Here is a 20,441-nt window from a genome sequence, read left to right as displayed (position 1 = left end):
CACCCTTGTCAGCTCCATTCCGGAAGTAGCCATTCTATTTAGACTCTTAAGAAGCTGCCTAAGATTAACTTAAAACTCTCTAAGTTAGTGACTAACCTATGTTAATATTGCTCAAAGCATATAAAAAAGAGCAATTTCTTCTTGGCAGCCAAACAATATGCAGAGATAAATTCTGCACTAACACTTGGGAATAATTTCCCGAATATGAGTTTGACCTACATTCTTTGAGAGTCTAAGACTCTTGTGCTTTGCTGAGAGAAATTTCAACCAAAGGAAATGTAACAGAAAGGAGATGTCTGTGGAAAGGCAAAGCGAAAAAAATTTTAAAAAGTTCAAGGGAAATGCCAATTAATTAATTTTACTTCAAGCAGTCCTGTAATCTGATTTATTTATTTATTTATTTTTTTGGTTTTTGGGTCACACCTGGCGATGCACAGGGGTTACTCCTGGCTCTGCACTCAGGAATTACTCCTGGCGGTGCTCAGGGGACCATATGGGATGCTGGGATTTGAACCCGGGTCGGCCGCGTGCAAGGCAAACGCCCTACCCGCTATGCTATCACTCCAGCCCCTGTAATCTGATTTAAAGCTCTAATTTCCTTCTGGGTTCTTATACCAATGTTAGAGCAGGAAAATTGAGACATTACTCGTGCCCACTCAAGCAAATCGATGAACAACGGGCGACAGTGCTACACTGCTACCCAAGTTATCGGGCACATCTAATAAACACTCATCCAGTGAAAGAGAATAGAATTAGGTAAAACTCAGATCAGAGAAACTAGAATGAAAAGTCTGTGTATTTGGGCTGGAGAGATAGTATATTAAGGTGTCAGGCAGAGGTCTGATCTCCTTGTTCCAGTCTGATGCCCTGAGCACTGCCTGGAGAAGGCCATGAACATTGCTGGGTGTGGCACCAAACCAAAATAAAACAAAGCAATTCTCTTTTCTTCACAGAGACAGAACGGTATGCTCTAATTCTTGAGTTGGAGATAAGTTTACAAGTATACACTCTACTAGGTTTTAAAACTTATATACTATAAGCCTTTTTATATGCGAAATGAATTAAAAATGTAGTGAAAGGACCTGTGTCACCTGATTGTGAGAATAAAAGACTTTTCAACTGAGTCTCAAGTTATACATATAATATCCCAAATTCATGTCAATTCATTTCCATAAATTGTTGGACATTAACCCTAAGTGTTTTAGGCTTCATCAGTGAATTGCCCTGTTTCCTCCTCCCAGAGAAGCTTACAGAGCTCTTGCTAGCATCCCTTATTTAGTTAAAGTACATCTTTAACCTTTCCTTTGTGTTTTACTTCTCATTGTCTCAGCTCCCAAAGTTAGTCTTGATTACTTAAAAGCCAAACTTCCTGGTAATTCTGGACCTTTTTTGTGGTGATTTGTTTTTGAAGTGCTGTGTATTTGTATGTGCTTTTCTATTTTCCCTATAGCCTTTTTTTATATTTTACTATAGAGCAATGTTCTTTGGTTAAACACAGAAAGACCGTAATACTATGCTCCTAATATCTGGGAGCTGATTGATTCTGAAATCTGAAATACTCCCTGGGAATCCGTCATAATTACTTGACTCAGGTTTCAGTTGCTATAGTTCCTAACAACTGAAAATGGAGGTCCCACCATGGGACTGGGATGGACCCACGACAAGTGGCAAAGCTACCATTGAAATGAGACAGTCTAGAGAGCATAAAGGCATGTTTGGGGTATTTTTTTGCTTTTTGGGACACACCCGGCTATGCTCAGGGATTACTCCTGGCAGTGCTGGGGGGACCATATGGGATGCCGGGGATTGAACCCAGGCTGATCAAGTGCAAGGCAAATGCCCTACCCACTGTACTATTGCTCCAGTCCCAATTGTATGGTTTTGATGCAAGCTGTTATGACTTAAGAGACAGGACTCCCAAGGGGAAGGACAAGCTGAACTGGCTTGAGGAGACTTAGTCTGGGATGTATAGTAAAAGCCTTGCTTACTCTCAGAGCCTAGAGAACTAAGTTTTGAGATCTTTGTCTCTTACTGTGTTTATCCAAACAACTGCAAGTATTGATAAGAAGTAAACTTAATTGTTTAACATATGCAACTAGAAGGAAAGACAAAAGCAATGTAAATGTCCCTGGGAGACAGAGTGTCTCCTTCAGTTAATCTCTCCAAGAAAATTGCTTCTGCCAAATGGCTTATCTCTATAAATGATTAATCATACCTATGTTCTATACCCCAACCCGCCTCTGATGTTCTACAATTATGCTAGCAGCTCTGCATTAAACAAGCCATTTTCACCATCAGGGTGTGATCCTCTGTCTCTCTCTGCTGAGGAGGCCTGGGAAGGATGAGAGGCGGCTCTTGGCCACCGAGCACACATGTCACGCAGCACCCGCACATTTTGTGAACTCACAATAAATAATGATTTTGGTGGGGGATTACACCCCGCAATGTTTAGGATTGTCCTCGTAGTGCTGGGATTGAACCTAAACTCAGCCCATTAATATTTCCCAGGCCTATTAATGTTAATCCTGCTTTTACTCAACAAAACAAAAAAAAAACTGAGGGGCCTCTGGGTGCCATCTCAGAGCATCAAGGGCCTTGGTTCAGACTCCCAAATGAATCCCAAAATGGATTAGCTCCCTATAGAGATTTCTCAGGACCCCAACCATTTACAATTTTAGAATTCCATACACTCTTGTAATATTCATAGTAAGCAATAGAAAATAAATTATCTAGCATCTGCTCTTGGCAGGCAGGCTTGAATGGTGGTGGGAAAATTCGAGTAAACCATAATGCCCAAAAGTAGAGAAAGACTATGGGGGAAACTGTCTGCCATAGAGGTAGGGGAAGGGTTGGGATGGGGATGGGATACTGAGGACATTGGTGGTGAAAATGTGCACTGGTGGAGGGATAGGTATTTGATCATTATATGACTGAAACTCAAACATGAAAGCTTTGTAACTGTATCTCACGGTGATTCAATTTAAAAGAAAAAAGAAAAAAAAAAGGAAGGCACAGTAAAGAGAACAAAGGCCGAATGCCAAATAAAAACCAAGCCAACTTTTCTATAGTTAGGGCTATTCCTGGACTAGGCTTATAATATTAGGGTCAATGAGTCTTATATATGTACACACTGGAGAAAAGTAAGGAAAGGATAGGCTTCCCCCCACCCTGGTGCTTTATTTGGGCTATACCAGGCTATACTGCTATACTCAGGGCTTACTCCTTGCTCTGGCTATTCAGGGAACCATACACAATACTGGAGATTAAACCAGGGTAAACGGCAGACTAGGCAAGCATCTTAACATCTGTACTCTCCAGTCCAAGGGGTGGTGGGGGAGGTGAGAAAAGTGGACTCTTAGTGATGCTTAGAGGCCACCAGGAACACACCCAATGGTACTGATTGTGGGGTTAGGGGTACTATTAATATGTATCCCCTAGAAATCAACTCTAGGGCCACTTGAACCATATCCTCTGCCCAAGGATGAACTTCTTGGTAGATAACTGTTCTCATCCTTAGATGCCCTGCATCTCATACATACACCATCAATCTGTCAAATTTCATTACGAAAAGCTAACAGTTCATTCAAACCTACATTCTTGCTCTTTAGTACTTCTAGTCAGGGTAAAGAATCCATCACATCTGAGTAATGGGAGCTTATAGAAAGAAGGATACAAAAAATATGGGGTCGAGGGAGCCAAAGTTCTTACCTTTCTTTTAATGTCTGTAAACTGAGAAAACATAAGAGACCAATAAAACGCCAATTCCATAATATAATAGTAATAAAGACCGTTTGTGAGAGGCTGGAAGAAAAAAAAAAGTAGTAGTTAGAAAATCAGCTACTTCCGGAGCCGGAGCGATAGCACAGCGGGTAGGGCGCTTGCCTTACACGCGGCCAACCCGGGTTCGATCCCCGGCATCCCATATGGTCCCCCAAGCACCGCCAGGAGTAGTTCCTGAGTGCAAAGCCAGGAGTAACCCCTGAGCATCGCTGGGTGTGACCCAAAAAGCAAAAAAAAAAAAAAAAAAAAATCAGCTACTTCAAGACTTCTTTCATCTTTGTAACTTTGGACAGACCAGAATTAAAAATTATTTGATATACCCTCCCTCCCCATAATTTTCCAAGATCCACAATAGCTAACAAACTTTGGATTGGTGTGAAGACTTAAATCTCTATCCTTTGTCCATGTAAGTTATTTATTTTTTTGGGGTGGGGGGCGCTTGACTTTTTTGATCACACCTGGCAATGCTCAGGGATTATTCCTGGCTCTGTACTCAGGAATTACTCTTGGTGGTGTTCCAGGAACTCTAAGGAATGCTGGGGATCGAACTTGGGTTGGCCGCAGAGCAAATGCCCTACCCACTGTACTATCACTCCAGCTCCGAGGTTTCATCTTTTCAAAAATCAGAAAAGATTACTACATTATAGCACATTCGTTGTGCCTAGAATTCTGAGTAACTAGGGCTCTCAGGGAATTACATATAAAATAAGGCCTTCTGTTCTTTCACTTTGTTATCAGACTCTAATATTTATTTTTAGTAGGTATTAAAACCAAGGTGCCCAAGGGCACTCCAAGTTATCCTTGATTAAAAAGGGGCATCTGAAACAGAAAATGCCTCATTAAGTGTCAGGAAGCTATTTTTCTTCCCAGCCCAATTAGAATGAATATAATGGGAGAGTTTAGAACTAAAAGTTCAGTGGATTTTACTGCTGCAGAGACTTCGGAAGCAGATATACTAAATATAAATTATGTAGGAATTCACCCCCTAATTCCTCAAGAAATTCCAAGGAAATGTGCCATCTGTCTGAGACTGGCAATGTGCTTCCCCTCCCAAAACCAAACACACAGGCCCATATCTTGAAAGGATTCGGTCCTACCTGATATGGATAGCTATGCCAGCACTGTCGCGTGTCCCAGAACCAAGAAGACTACGAGAAAGCACACAATCCTTATGTTAGTCTTCAGGATTCTCTTTTGGCTTATTTGTATAGCACCCTTTCTCTAGGCTAGGGGCAAAAGAGATGGGAAGAAAAAGGTCTCTTCCTTGTTAGGATTAGGGATCCTTAAAGGGTCAATAAATAGTTAGATTTTTCTTCTAGAACAACAAAAAAAGATAAGTACAAAGAGAAAAAATTATGCTCTGGGGTTAAAAAAAAAGAGAACTCTGGTAAATACCACCACTGGGATACAGGAATTGGGGCAGCAGGGAAATAATAATCCCACATTTAATAACAGAGAGATCCTTATGCCAAAAATTCAGTCACAAGTAATAATTTCTAATAAAATTTCAAGTATGCCCTTTAAGTCAACTTCACCTAATCTGCTGTATTATCATTAAATTGTCCATGATATTGTCTTATCTTCCCCTTTTTTGGGGGATGGGGGGGTTGAGCCACACCCAGTTTTGTTCAGGTACTATTCCTAGTTCTATGCTCAGGAGTGACTCTTGGCAGTGCCTGAGGGACAATATGCCTTTGTGAGGATTAAACAAACTGGGGTTGGATGCAAGGCAAAGCTCCTTAAACGCTGTTATTATTAACCCAGGACTATTTTCTTTTTAATGACTACAGGATTGGTAAAGCCAGGAAATGAACTTAAGGGGTTGGAGTACGTGATTTTTTTTTTCTTCTTGGTGGGGGGCTGAATCCAGCTGTGCTCAGGAATCACTCCTTGTAGGGTTCTTAGAACCATAGTAGGTGCTAGTGATAAAATCTAGGAATGCTGCTTACATGTGAACATCACCACAGGAAAAAGTACAGAGCCAGGAACATTTCCTGAGCACAGTCAGGGATAGTCCAACACCCGCCTCTGTTCCCTGGGACTTCCCAGATAGTCCCAAATTCTATCCTGGAGATAAAAATACTGTGGTAGGGACTGGAACAAATACTACGGAAGGTCGGGCGCTTGCCTTATATGCTGCCATCTGAGGTTCAATCACTGGCATCTCATATGGTCTCTGAGCATCACCAAGAGAAATTCTTTAGTAGAGAGGCAATAAACCCTGAGCATCACCAGGTGTAGCCCAAAAACCAAATAATCAATTTATTTTTTAAAATAGTGTGGTAATATCATGCATGGGATCAGATATCAAAAACTATGCCTGTGCTGACAATTAAATGAAATTAGGAATACCTGGTCTATCTACTTTTTGTTTTTTAAGCCAGACCTGATGATGCTCAGGTGTTAGCTGCTCTTGGCTCTGCCCTCAGGAATCACTTTTGGTCGTGCTCAGAAGTGATTCCTGAGGATGATATGGGATGCTGGGAATCCAGCCTGGGTTGGTCATGTGCAAGACAAGTGCCCTCCATGTTGTATTATGTACTATATACTACTGCTCCAACTGCTGTTCTATCTACTTTAAAGGATTACTGATTCTATTTCTGTAACTGTTTCCTCCTTTGAAAATTAAGACTGGGGGTGGAGAGAGGGATGGAGATAGTAGGGCAGGTAAACACTTTCCTCTCATGCATTTTACCCAGCACCACCAGGAGTGATCCCTGGGTGCAAAGTCAGGAGTAAATCCTGAGCACAGATAGGTGTGGTACAACAAAACCAAAAAAGAAACAACACAAGATTCTTGTCCAACACTCCGGAACCATCACATTCTATACTGTTGCTATTAACATTATTTAGGGGAGAAACAAGAGTATAAGGTTACTAAAGTTAATCCCTGGACAAACTTACGCTACTCAGCATAAACCTAAATTATGGAGGGTCAGTACTTTACCAATAGAGAACCAGAGATGTTCAGACTCACCAACCAGAGAAATCTAATTCCGTAGCAAAATATACATAAATAAAAAGTGAATCTCCACCTAGAGGGGGGACAAAGAATAGACGTTAAATGAATATCCATTCAAAGCAAACGAAGTCTTTGAGGCTAGGGAAGTAAAAAAAGCAAATTGTGAATTACAACTGTTAAGAAACAGAGTAGGAACAAATACTGGTACCTAAAATGCAAAGATAGAGATAGCTTCCAGACTCTGGTTAAAAGAGATTCCCGTAAGTGAATACTGGATTTAATAACTTCCCATCTATCAGGCTCCTGATGACAGTGCCTGATATATATATATATATATATATATATATATATATATATATATATATATATATTAAATACAAAGCTCAGGATTCTGTTTCTAGAGGACAATTAGTAAAAACCCAGAAAAATGAATTATATGTTCAGAAAAAGAATGCTTTCCACCAAAATATCCTTTTAAGTAAAATGGCACTATCTAACAAAACATGCAAAGATGTCCATATCTACCTAAGTATTTAAGTACTATAGGAATTCACTTCTATCTTCTTGGCAAAGGGAAACAAAATGAAACTACATCTAACCTACTGGAAAACACCCAGGTATCTGCCAGTAAGTTCGAAACAGGGTGATCAGTTTTCCAGTTCTCTTTTCTGCTAGCTATAATATAATGAATTAGCCCACAACACCCACTGACTATTGTCCCCCAAACAGAAGTAATTTCCAAAAAAGAAAACCTCAGTCTAGCCATATTCCAATATTCCACCCCCTTCTCACTCCCCACCTCCTTCTGCACACCTACATGCTTTCACAGAATTTAGTGAGCGTTGGAGGCTTTTCCTGATTCCTCCGGTGACGAAACCAGCACTGGATTTTTCGAACATCCCAGTCCAGTTGCTTTGACAGGCCCTCCAGCCTTTTCTCATCAGGATACTGTAGATGTATGACCAGAGTCAGAACAACCCTTACTCTTCACACCTCTCATCAAATCCCCTTGACTAGCAGAGTGAAAAAGGGGGTGATAACCAGTGGCTGAAGTGATTTTTACCTTTCCACGTTTCATTTCAAAATCATTTTAAGACAGAAGTCCTGTTTTACACATTAAGGACATTTACCACTCAATCTACACACATAGTTGTTTGGTTTTTCTCCCTCTAGCCCAAGAAAGATACTAAAACCCCCACACTGCAAAAGCTATCAATAATGCTATGATCTTCGTTATGCTACTAGGCAATGGCATGCTGGAGCATGGGGTAATCAAGACATGCTAGGTGTCAGGGGGGGGAAGGGAGGAGGTGGCTCAGGGCTCTATAACATAAAAGCTTAAGTGAACCCCACCCCCCACAAAAAAGAGAGAAATTCAAATGTATTTCCTCAAGGGTATAAAATTCTCCTTAATGTACTCTACCCAAATGTGAAAACTCATCCCATCCTATCTTTACTCTTGTGAGAAACTTGTTCTTTATCTTTCCCTGCCCTACAGGGCAACTTAAGTGAATTTTCCCGTTTCTCTGCCAACTTACCTTGGTCATAGATATAAACACCTTCTCAAGTATAGCATTGGGTTGGACCACATACGGACCACTGTCCTGGATGCCAATGTGGAGTGCACAGGGTTTGGCAATAAACCTGTAATGAGAAAACCCAAAAGTCTATCCTAAATATAGTTCGCCGACCCGGGTTTGATTCCCAACATCCCATATGGTTCCCCAAGCACCGCCAGGAGTAATTCCTGAGTGCAAAGCCAGGAGTAACCCCTGAGCATAGCTGGGTGTGACCCAAAACCCAAATATATAAATAAATATAGTTCGCTACGTATGAAGGCAAGCAAGATACAATAGAGGACTAATAAGAAGAAAAAGGGTGAATACTTGCCTGAGTGAGGTAGGAGAGACAGTACAGTAGGTAGGGCACTTGACATGTGGCCAACCAGGTTCAACTCCTGAGCACAGAGCCAGGAGTCACAACTGAGCATTGCCAGTGTGCCCCCCCACAAACAAACAAACAAACAAACAAACAACCTTGGCGGAGAGGCAGGCTTTTATTATTTTTTTTTAGCCCACACCCAGTAATTCCCAGGGGTGACTTCCTGCTCTGCATTCAGGAATTACTCATGGCGGTGCTAAGGGGACCATATAAGATGCCAGAAATTGAACTCAGGTGCTGCGTGCAAGGCAAATGCCTTACTCACAGTACTATCTCTCTGGCCCCGAGGCAGACCTTTTGATACTGTCCTAAGACTTGAGAATGGACTGATTTAGAGATACTGGAACATGGCACAGCATACAGTCCCTTGAGTACCATGAAGAATAATCCCTGAAGGGCTGGAGCAATAATACAGTTGGTAAGGTTTGTCTTGCATGCAGATGACCCCGGTTCGATCCCCAGCATCCCATATGGTCCCCCAAACACTGCCAGGAGTAATTTCTGGGTGCATAGACAGAAGTAACCCCTATGCACTGCCAGTTGTGAACCCCCCAAATCAAAATAAAAGAAAAAAGGAAAGCAAAACTGTAGCACTGTCGTTCCGTTGTTCATCGATTTGCTCGAGTGGGCACCAGTAATGTCTCCATTGTGAGACTTGCTGTGACTGTTTCTGGCATATCGAATACGCCACGGGGAGCTTGCCAGGCTCTGCCGTGCGGGTGAAATACTCTCGGTAGCTTGCCAGGCTCTCTGAGAGGGACAGAGAAATCAAACCTGGGTTGGCCGTGTGCAAAGCAAACGCCCTACCTGCTATGCTATCGCTCAGCAAAGCAAAACATTAAAAAAATTTAAAAAAAGAATCCCTGAATATCAACGGGAGGGGAGAGTGGAGGAAAGAAAGGCTCTTCCCTGTTTTTTCCCCTGGCTTCCCTAATTGCACCTATGCTTCAGAATCTGAAATTTCTAGGGTCAGAGAGAGCATGCAACGGACTGAGTGCATGCGTCATGTTCAAATCTTAAGTCCCACCCTAGACCTATAAAGTCGGAATCTTCCTTAACAAAATCCCAGGTGATCCCAACAGACCCGCCTTCACATCTCCTAAACCTCTGCTTGCTCCTCCAACCCCCCAGGTGAGGTTAACCTCCCAGCTGATCTCCCACAGGCTTTTTAGAACTGGAAGCGGATTCCCCTCCTTTCCAGAGAGGTGCCAACAGTCTCCACACTGGACATTTGGCCCACCCAGCAGGCCCACCACCACGTCTTCCAAAGCGGTAACCTTACTCATCACACCTCACACTTACACTTTCTCACTGGGTGAAGACAAGTATGAAAGGAAAAGAGCACTCCCATGAGGGACAACTACAAAGCTAAATGCACAAAATACAATTACAAGGCAATTACAGTACCAATCAGCTCTGTAAGCTCTTAGAGAATGATATTAGTGACTCAATATTGAGGGTCCTATGTGCCTTGCCAGGAATGATCCCTGAGCACCACCGGGTGTGGGTCACCCACCCTGCTTCCCCAAGTATGACAGCAGAAATAAGGAACTATAATCAAAAGTGATATAAACAAAGAGTATAGTAAGCATTAAAATGCAATATATGATTTGAGAAGCAGATTAAAGTAGCTGAGGAAAAGATCAAGGTACTCCAAGATGAGATACAGGAAATCTCTAGAAACAACAGAAAACGCAACAAAGTTTGAAAGGAAATGAACAGCTCATCAGAGGACTATGGAGTAAGGTCAAGAGGAACAATGTTCACATTTAATGAAGAACTACAAAGAAATCATAGATAAGGAATTCCCAGTGGGCTGGAGTACAGCAGGTAGGGCACTTGCATGCAGCTGACCCAGGTTCAATCCCCAGCATCTTGACTGGTCCTCCTGAGTACAAAACCATAAGTAAGGTCTGAGGACCACTGCGTGTGGTTCAAGAACAACAACAACAACAACAACAACAACAATTTCTCAGAATCGGGGCTGGATAAGTATAGCAGGTAAGGCACTTGCCTTGCATGTAGCCAGCTGATCTGATCCCTGGAATTCCATATGGTCCCCACAAACATTGCCAGGTGAAATTCCTGAATGCAGGGCCAGGAGTAACCCCTGAACACTGCCAGATGTGACCCCCAACCAAACAAAAAATTTCCCAGAGTTAGGGAGTGTAGGCAAGCCCAAAGGGTCCCAGCAAAAATAGACCAAAATAGAAGAGTTTTAAGACACATTCTAGTAAGAATAACAAAAGCCAAAGATACAGACAGAATATTCAAAGTACCAAGATCAAAATAAAATAACAGGCCAGAGAAATAATATAGCGCAGGGCATGTGTCTTGTATGTGACCAAGCAGGATTCACACTCCCTGGATCCCCATATGGTACCCAGAGCACTACCAAGAGTGAGCACAGAACCAGAAGTAAGCCCTGAGAACTGCCAGGTGTGGCCATAAACATAAAACAAAACATGGGGCTGGAGATATCTGGTATAGCTGGTGATCAGGGTTCAATCTCTAGTACCCCATATGGTCCCTGAGCACTGGCAGGAGTGATTCCTGAGTTAGAGCCAGGAGAAAGCCACTGAGCATCGTAGGGTGTGGCCCAAACCACTGCACACCCCTACCCACATCGTAGGGTGTGGCCCAACCCACCCCACAATGAACCAAACACCTCACCAAGAATACAAGACAGATCCAGCTAGATTATCATTTGGATTTGAAAGAAAGATATAGAAGATCACGGGCAGGAAATGGTTTAGGGAATTCATAGCCTTGGAACAAGTTTTGCAAGAAGCATAAAAGGAATTTCATTCAAAGACAAGACAGGGTGGAGAGACAGCAAGCAGGTAAGGTTGCTTGCCTTGCACATACCAACAAGAGCTTGATCCCTGGCACCACATGTGAGTACACTACCAGAGTACTATGCAGTTTTATCTTAAAAATAACTGCATATTCCTCAACGAAGAACAAATGGCCAATGGCACATGAAAATATTATTTGCATCATTAATCATCCATCAGGGAGATGCAAATCAAAACAATGAAATATCTACATCAGAGACTGGCACACATCAAAAAAAGCAAGAACCAGTGCTGGTGTGGATTCGGGCAGACAGGGACTCTCTCTCACTGTGGGGAAATGGTGACTGGCCCAGCCTTTCTGGAAACAATATGGACATTCCTAAAACACCCAGGAATTTCAAATGGAACATCATGGTTTTTTTTGTTGTTGTTGGTTTTTGGGTCACACCCGGCGATGCACAGGGGTTACTCCTGGCTCTTCACTCAGGAATTACCCCTGGCGGTGCTCAGGGGACCATATGGGATGCTGGGATTCGAACCCGGGTCGGCCGCGTGCAAGGCAAACGCCCTACCTGCTGTGCTATGGCTCCAGCCCCTCAAATGGAACATCATGGGCAGGAAATGGCTTAGGGAATTCATAGCCTTGAATTTGACCTAGCAACCCCACTTCTTGGAATATACCCCAAGGGCCCAAAAACAAAATGGAGAAAAGATACTGGCACTCCTATGTTCCTTACAGCACTATCCACAATAGCCAAAATCTAGAAACAACCCAAGTGTACAAGAATAGATGAATGGATAAAGAAACAATGGTACATATACATAATGGAATAGTACTTAGCCATAAAAAGACAAAAATAAATCATACACATATTTTAGTAAAGCGCCTCTCACAGAAGCAGACTGGATGGGTGGGAGGCTATACACAGAACACCCAGCAGTGCTCAGGGGCTTACTTATGGCTCTGCACTCAGGAACTACTACTGGCGGTACTCAGGGGACCATATGGGATGCCAAGAACCAAACCCAGGTTGTCTGTGTGCAAGGTAAGTGCCCTACCTGCTGTACTATCGCTCTGGCCTCAAAGTGTTTTATAAAAGCACCTCTCATAGAGGCAGACTGGAGGGTAGGAGGCACAAGTGGACGGGGACAGCACTGGTGGAGGAAATGGACACCGGTGAAGGGATTAGTGATGAACTATTTATGCCAGAAACCAAACCATGAATAATTTTGTAACAATATGGTGACTAAATTAAAAAATAAATAACTGTATGAACCAGAGAGACAGCACAGGGGTTAAGGAACTTGCCTTGCATCCCCACTGTCACCTGTGCACTATCAGGTGTGGTCCCAATCCCTTGCATATGCACATGTACACACACACACACACACACACAAAATATATCCAATTGTATAAAACAAATAGTAGCCTCATGCTATAAATGAAGCAAATTTCATAGTCTCTTAGTGGGAAAAGTGTGCCTAATTACAGGTCCTTTTATCACTTATTTCTGGTTTGAGGACCTGGATAAAAGGCATAAGAACAGAAATCAGAAAGCCTGTTTTTTTTTTTCTTCTTCAGATCTACCTCTATATAATGAAGAAGAGAATGAGGTAGTAGGGAAGATCTGGCTGTGTATCTACCATGGAACCGTATCAACAGCTAAGAATGACCACATGAATTATTCTTCTAGGTGCTGATTAGTACTGGACCAGACTAAGCTCCATCAGCAGTGCAAGAGGAGATTTGTCAGGCCTGTCACTTGTCAGTGGGCAACTATTGAGCTTAGATACCAAATAAGTGTTCTTTGCATATTGTATTTTCAAAAGGAGTTTAATTTGTATTTGTACAAATGGATCAGAGATATAGTTCAAAGGACTAAGACACATGCTTTGCATACAGAAGTCCCAAGTACCATATATGGTTCAGCAAGCACCAACTCATGAGTATAAATAACCAGGTGTGCCCCCTCCCAGCCCTACGGCAATTACATTAAAATAAAATACTAGTACACAGAATAGTATACAGGAAATACAAAGTATCTACTAGTTGTGATCTTTGAAACTTTTTGTACTGTGCTATGAATAATTGCTTCCCTATGGCTCTGGAACTTTGGTAAGTTTTCAAACAGTAAGATAATAAAGTTTTTTATTCTCAACTTCTCTCTTAGACATAATAAATGTTGAATTTAAATGCAGATCAAGAAAACAAGTCTCTGTTTCGTCTGAACAAATTCAAATTAAACTCCTTTTGAAAATACAATACACAAAGAACACTTATTTTGTATCTGAGCTCAATAGTGGTTTCTACTGTGCAGAAAGGGGGAAAGTAAAACAAACAGACATATGGACTGTAAGTATGAAAAGTGATAAGAAACAAAAGTGTGATAACAAGAGAAACGAAGAGGAAAAAGATACAAGAAATGCTTAGCGAACTGCTCGAAGAATAAAGTGGGGGGTAGGGGAAGGGCAGTGAGAAGAAAAAACTACAGGTACTTTAGAGACCAGATTACAGATGCCTTGTATGTTATGCTAAACTTGAAATTGAGTCATTGAAAAAGACTTTAGGTTGGGGGCTGGGGGGGAGAAAGATAAATCCTTATTTATTTCTGGCTTTTTGGGCTATACCTGGTGGTAACTAGGGCTCTGCACGCATGGATCACTCCTGGTGGGCTCAGGGGACCATGGGGGATTCCAGGAAGCGAACCTGGGTTGGACGCATGCAAGGCAAGCACCCTACCCACTGTACAATCTCTCCAGCTCCAAACCCTTATGTGGTTAATAAAGGAGTATGGGGCCAAAGCTCAACAGGCTAAAGTACATCACTTGCACACTGGGAGCAATCCCAAGCACTAAGCCAGGAGAGTTGGCCCTGAGCTGCACTGAATGTGCTTAGAAAAGGAAAAAAAAAATGGAACTGAGAATTAGTATAGCACCTGCCATGTGGGAGGCTGACCTGGGTTCCGTCCCCAGCATTGCATATGGTCCCCTGAGTACCACCTGGAGTAAGGCCTGAGCACAGTTGGATATAGCTCAACTCCCCCCACCCCCCAGAAAAAAATCTAAATAAATAAATATGGAACATAATTAGTTTAAATGGTACTGTAAAGGGGCCAGGGCATACAGTGGGTAGGGCATTTGCCCTGCATGCAGCCCACCAGTTTTGATCCCCAGCATCCCATATGGTCCCCTGAGCACCACCAGGAGTAATTCCTGAGTACAGAGCCAGGACTAACCCATCAGCATCTTCGGGTGTGACCCAAAAAAGCCAAACAAATAAAATGAAAGGTCCATAAAATACAAAACTCAAAATACCACATTATAGTGACAAAGCACTGAACTAGGATAATAGAAATGAAAAAGAATATACTCAAGAGATTAAGAGAAATAAATATGATAGGGATTTGGTGACTGAACAGATGTACGCAAAACAAAAAGTAGTCATTTGTTCCTTACACATACACACAAACAAAAAGAGGGAAAAAGTGAGACTATAAACTGGCACTTAAAACTGGGAGTGGACTAGATACAAATGATTTCCTGGCCCAGAATCCTAAGAAGCATCAATAAGAAGTGAATTTAGGGGGTATGGCCAGAGGTGGACCAGTGAGGCAGAGATCAAGTAAGAAAGACGTGTGTCAATTACCTACTGGATTTGGTAACATGGAGATAATATGGTAAACTTTGCCAACTAAATTCCAGTAAAACATTCAATAAGTAAATTAAAGTGGTGAATCACACAAAAAGGAGAAAGAAGCAGAAACAGCTAAGACTCTCAAGAATCTTGGCGAGGGGGTGAGAGATGTGGTTCAAGTGATGAAGCACATGCCTTACATGTGTGAGGCCCTGGGTCCAATCCAAACACCACATGCTCCATCCCACTCAACCCCCGCCTCCAGCCGCTCCCCAGCCCCCCTCCCCACACAAACCAGGTTTGACTCCCACAACCATTTAAAAAAAAAAATGAAAAGTCTTGGGCTGAGAAGACTGAGAAGGCTGAGTGCATGCTTTACACACAGAAGCCCTAGGCTAGATCCCCTCCCCTAACACTAACACTACATGGGTCATCACCCAACCCCTCTGCATCCTCCCTACTACACACACACACACACACAGATGGAACTGCAGGCAGGGCGCTTGCCTTGCATGCAGCTGACCTAGGTTTGTTCCCTAGCACCACATGTGGTCCCTGAGACCAGAAAGGAGTTAGTCCTGAGCACAGCTCAGTGTGCCCCATCACCCAACCTGCCAAAAAAAAAAAAAAGGTGGAGATACAAATAGAAAGGAATGCCACTTCTTGCATCAGAAATCTTTTTATTTTTTGTACTTTGGGCCACACCCAATTATATTCAAGCCTTACTCCTGGCTCTGAGCTCAGGGATCACTCCTTACAGGGACTGGGGGACCCTACGGGGGTTCAAACCCGAGTCAGCCACATTCAAGGCAAGCACCCTACTCACAGTACTATCACTCCAGCCCCAGAACTGATTTGTTTATTTATTAGCTTTTTGGGTCACTCCCAGCGACGCTCAGGGGTTACTCCTGGCTTCAGCACTCAGGAATTACTCCCGACGGTGTTCAGGAATCGAACCTGGGTATCCATTCCCCAGGGTCGGCGACACACAAGGCAAATACCCTATTCCACAATATTATTGCTATGGCCCGAACCAATCCCACATCACATCCCCCTTTAAAAAAAAAAAAATTCTGTTTCTCCTTTTTATCTTTTTTCTATTTAGCTTAGGCTGGAGTGATAGATAGCACAGTGGGTAGGGTGTTTGCCTTGCACGCAGCTGACCCGGGTTCAATTCCTCCATCCCTCTCGGAGAGCCCGGCAAGCTACTGAGAGTATCTCGCCCGCACGGCAGAGCCTGGCAAGCTTCCTATGGCGTATTAGATATGCCAAAAACAGTCACAATAAGTCTCACAATGGAGATGTCACTGGTGTCCGCTCGAGCAAATCGATGAACTAGATGACAGTGTGCTAAAGTGCTATTGAGCTTGACTTCTTTTCTTTTAATCAGACTTTAAACATCTAGCTCCACCCCCTATCTTAAAACAGTTCTACCTGTCCTAATACCCTCTGGGTATCTCCCATTTCACAATTAAAGTTATTGAAAAGTTTTTGCTCATGACTTCTCTTCTACCTCCCTCTCATTCCTTAACCCTTCTCCCTCCCTCCTCACCTAGTTTCAGTCCCTGCACTCCACTGTAAATGCTCTATCCAAGTTATCAATAGTCTGATACCGTGAAGTCAAATATATGCTTTTCAGTTCCATATTATACCCTGCCCACCCAAGCACCATTTTATATTACTAAGCATACCCTCCCTCTGGACTGGAGCCATAGCACAGCGGGTAGGGCATTTGCCTTGCATGCAGCTGACCTGGGTTCGATTCCTCCATCCCTCTTGGAGAGCACAGCAAGCTACGGAGAGTATCCTGCCTACATGGCAGAGCCTGGCAAGCTACTTGTGGTGTATTCAATATGCCAAAAACACTAACAAGTCTCACAATGGAGACGTTACTGGTGCCCGCTCGAGCAAATCGATGAACAACAGGACGACAGTGCTATGACAGTGCAGTGCTACCCTCTCTCAAAAAAGTTCCTTTCACTCTGTTTCCTTACTGACATATTGTCCCTAGTTTTCTTCCCCTTTTCTCTAGCAGTAATAACTAGACTGCTACGGTATGCACTGCTAGTTGAGTCACCCTGGAAATAATTAGCTTTTTCCGTTTTCTCATCTATAAAATTAAAATTAAGGTAACAGGGGACAGATAGATAGTATAAGAGGTTATGGCACCTGCGTTGTGTGCAGCTGACCTGGTTTGAATCCTGTATATGGTCCCACCACCAGCGGGGACTCATAAGAACAGAACTGGGACTTGAGCACTGCCAGGTGTGGCCCAATCCCTCCTTCTTTCCAAATCAAATCAAACAAGAATAACAACACCTGTCAGTAAGTAAATTTACAGTAAGTAAAGTAAGTAAATTTATAGTAAGTAAAATTACTGTAAGTTTTAGCACTTAGAACAGCACATGGGACAAACTTTATATTTTTGTTTGTTTTGAGGCCACACCTAATGATGGTGTGGATTTACACCTGGATCTGCACTCAGCAATGACTCCATATTGATGCCAGGAATGAAACCCAGGTTGGCCCCGTGCAAGGTAAATGCCCTGCCTGCTGGACTATCCCCCAGCCTCTATTTAAAGGTTCTTGAATCCCCCTACCCTTCACTCTTTTATTCGCTGCTGCAATGACATGCTTCGTTGTGGTAGTCAGCAGATGTGTGGTGCTCGAGCACAGTCTACGGGTCACACAATGAACCCCAGTGCCTACTGGGTGGGGAATGGGAATCATATACTCTTTACAGTGCTCAGGATCCTAAATAGTGGAGGTGCTAGATCATGCTTGAGGCATGTAAGTGGTGCTGGGGATGGTCTGACCCACCCCAAGGTTCAGCAAATCCTTGTTTATTTATTTATTTATTTAGGGGTTGGGGGGCTATTTCCTTCCCTTCCCTCTCTCCTCCCCCAAGGTCTCCGGCATATTTTGCATTAGTCCCTATAGTCATTTCTCTATTTATCAATTTTGCTTTTGGGTCATACCTGGAGGTGCTCAGGGCTCACTCCTGCCAAGATCTCTAGGGACCATAGAAGTGCCAGCGATCAAACCTAGGTCAGTAGCTACAGGTTCTATCGATGCCCTATCTATGGGCCTTGTCTACTGTACTACTGCCTTCTTTCTGGCCTCCCTTCCTCCCTGCCTTCCTACCTTCCTTCCTTCCCTCCCTCCCTCCTTCCCTTTCTAATTACTCCATTTAATACTCCATTTAATTTCTGTGGTGAGCCCCACAGGAATAAAAGCACTGAGAAGAGGTAATCCTCTCACCCCCAGGAGTTGCTCAGAGGGAAAGAAGCAACCCCAAAGGAATGGGGGCACAAAAGGGACCCTCTGCAGACTCAGGGCAAAGAGAATGCCATAGGTGCTGGGACCTGTGAGCAGTATAGGAGGAAACACGGGCTTGGTGGGACAGGCGCCAGGCACACAGGTGAAGGAGGGCAAGAGGGCTGGAAATGAAGATACAAAGCTACTCGGATTCCTCTTCTCTGCCTTTTTCTTTTTCTGCTTCTGGGTGATCCCTGAGTTCCTCTGCTTGCAGGGGCCAGCAGAAAGCCTGTTTTCACCAAGTTGCTCTGCTTTTTCATATTTTTCTGGCAGGTGAGCTCATGTTGGTTACATTGAGGCCCTTTTTTCTTTAAAAAAGTTTTTGATGGGGGGGGTGCGGTGCAAACTGGAGCAGGGCGGCGCCAGCCTAGTTTCCAATTCGCCCCGACCGCCGGAAGTCACGCCCTCGAGCCGCCCCTGGCGCCATCTTGCCATAATCAGCAGTGAAGAATCCGGGCCGTTCGGGCAGCACCATAGGCCGGAGAACGCTCCGGACCCCAGACCGGGCCAACAATACTGGGGTGCCAGTCGGGGAAGGTACAGCCAGCACGCCTTCTCCAGATGGAGCCCCGGCGACACTGAGCTTCTACTAACACGGCTCCGGGATGCGGGACTGGACATCTCCAAACAGCGCAACCTTTCCTGATATACGAAATATATGCTCTGGAATGGCTCCGCCACTCCTGAGCATCCATTATCCCAGAGGAAACAATCTCAGAATGCAAACAGAAACCAATCTCAGAATGCAGAGCTGCTGGCAGATAATGTCCTGGACTCTGAACTAAGCTATGGCCCTGTGCAGCCCCAGGAGGGGAAGGGTTTCTGTCCCTCGGCCTTTTCCCCCCTGCGACAGCATGGTGACCGCCACCGTTCAGAATCAGATGGACAGAGAGATAGGGGTTTGCAGTGATGGGACGGGATGCATGGGGAATCTTGTGATGGGGGAGGCAGAACGGGCCCTGCCTCCTGCCCAAATGAGACCCCGAGCGGTCGCCCATGGACAGCTCCTCTGCTTCTGAACAGCCATGATCCCAGCGCCACAGAAACCAATCTCGGAATGCAGAGGCTGCTGGCAGAAATACCTCTCTGGACTTAATACCAGAATTCCAAGTCTGGGTGGCTGCTTCGCGACTGTGCAACATCATATGCTCTTTGTTACCAACAATAGAAAACATACAATCTAATGATGCCATTCCGACAGGTCTGACTGTTGGGGGAAACACTCCAAATAATGAGAGTGAATTTCCTGTCGAAAATTGAATGTAATCAAAGTAAAGAAAGAGTAAAGTGCTAATCATCTGCCACACAGTCAGAGGGGGAGAGGAAGGGGGGGTATGCTGGGGTTATTGGTGGTCAAACATGTGCACTGGTGAAGGGATGGGTTTGAGCATAGTATGACTGCCCTGTAACTGTTCTCACGGTAACTCAATTAAAAAAAATAGTTATTGGAACATGGCCAGAGTGACAACACAGCGATTAGGGCACTTTTCTTGCAAGAGGCAGACCTGGGTTTGATCCCCAGCACCCCATATGGTCCCCTGAGCACTGCACTAAAGGCGCCCCCCCCAAAAAAAAAAAGTTTTGGACTATGCCCTGTGGTGCCAAGGCTTATTACTGGCTCTATGCCCAAGGGTTACTTCTTGGGGGAACGGGGAGTGTCAGGGGATGAGGGGATAATTGCAGTGCAATGGTCAGCTGCCTTTCTCTAGCACCAGACTTCTTTCTAGAAACTCATTCACATTTAGTTACAGCTGAAGATCTCAGGGCAAGATCTACAGGCCTCACAGGGTCTTTGAGATACTCTCTGGGTACATACTGAAAACTATTTTCATAATAGTTATGAAAGAGTCAAAACTACAGCCAGAGGCCAGAGTAATAGTACAGCAGGTAGGATGCTTGCTTGATACCTGGCCAACCCAGGTTTGACCCCACATGGTCCCCTGAACCCCACCAAGAGTGATCCCTGATCTCAGAAAACCAGGAATAAGCACTGAGCACAACCTGGTAG

General features: G+C 43.8%; 1 protein-coding gene across 2 annotated transcripts in view; it reads right to left on the bottom strand.

Annotated features, from left to right (window-relative positions):
- CERS5 (ceramide synthase 5) overlaps positions 1-20,441 on the bottom strand; it is a 44,559-nt gene that overhangs the window by 9,905 nt on the left and 14,213 nt on the right. For both annotated transcript variants that reach the window (XM_055128699.1, XM_055128700.1), the window contains exons 2-6: positions 8,281-8,386; positions 7,560-7,690; positions 6,758-6,815; positions 4,878-4,928; positions 3,709-3,801 (exon numbers count right to left, since the gene is read on the bottom strand). In XM_055128699.1, coding sequence (XP_054984674.1) covers positions 3,709-3,801; positions 4,878-4,928; positions 6,758-6,815; positions 7,560-7,690; positions 8,281-8,386 — 439 coding nt within the window. The remainder of the gene's footprint in view (positions 1-3,708; positions 3,802-4,877; positions 4,929-6,757; positions 6,816-7,559; positions 7,691-8,280; positions 8,387-20,441) is intronic.

Source organism: Sorex araneus, chromosome 2, assembly GCF_027595985.1.
Source record: "Sorex araneus isolate mSorAra2 chromosome 2, mSorAra2.pri, whole genome shotgun sequence".
NCBI classification, from domain to species: domain Eukaryota; kingdom Metazoa; phylum Chordata; class Mammalia; order Eulipotyphla; family Soricidae; genus Sorex; species Sorex araneus.
This window is presented reverse-complemented; position numbering and strand designations above follow the sequence as displayed.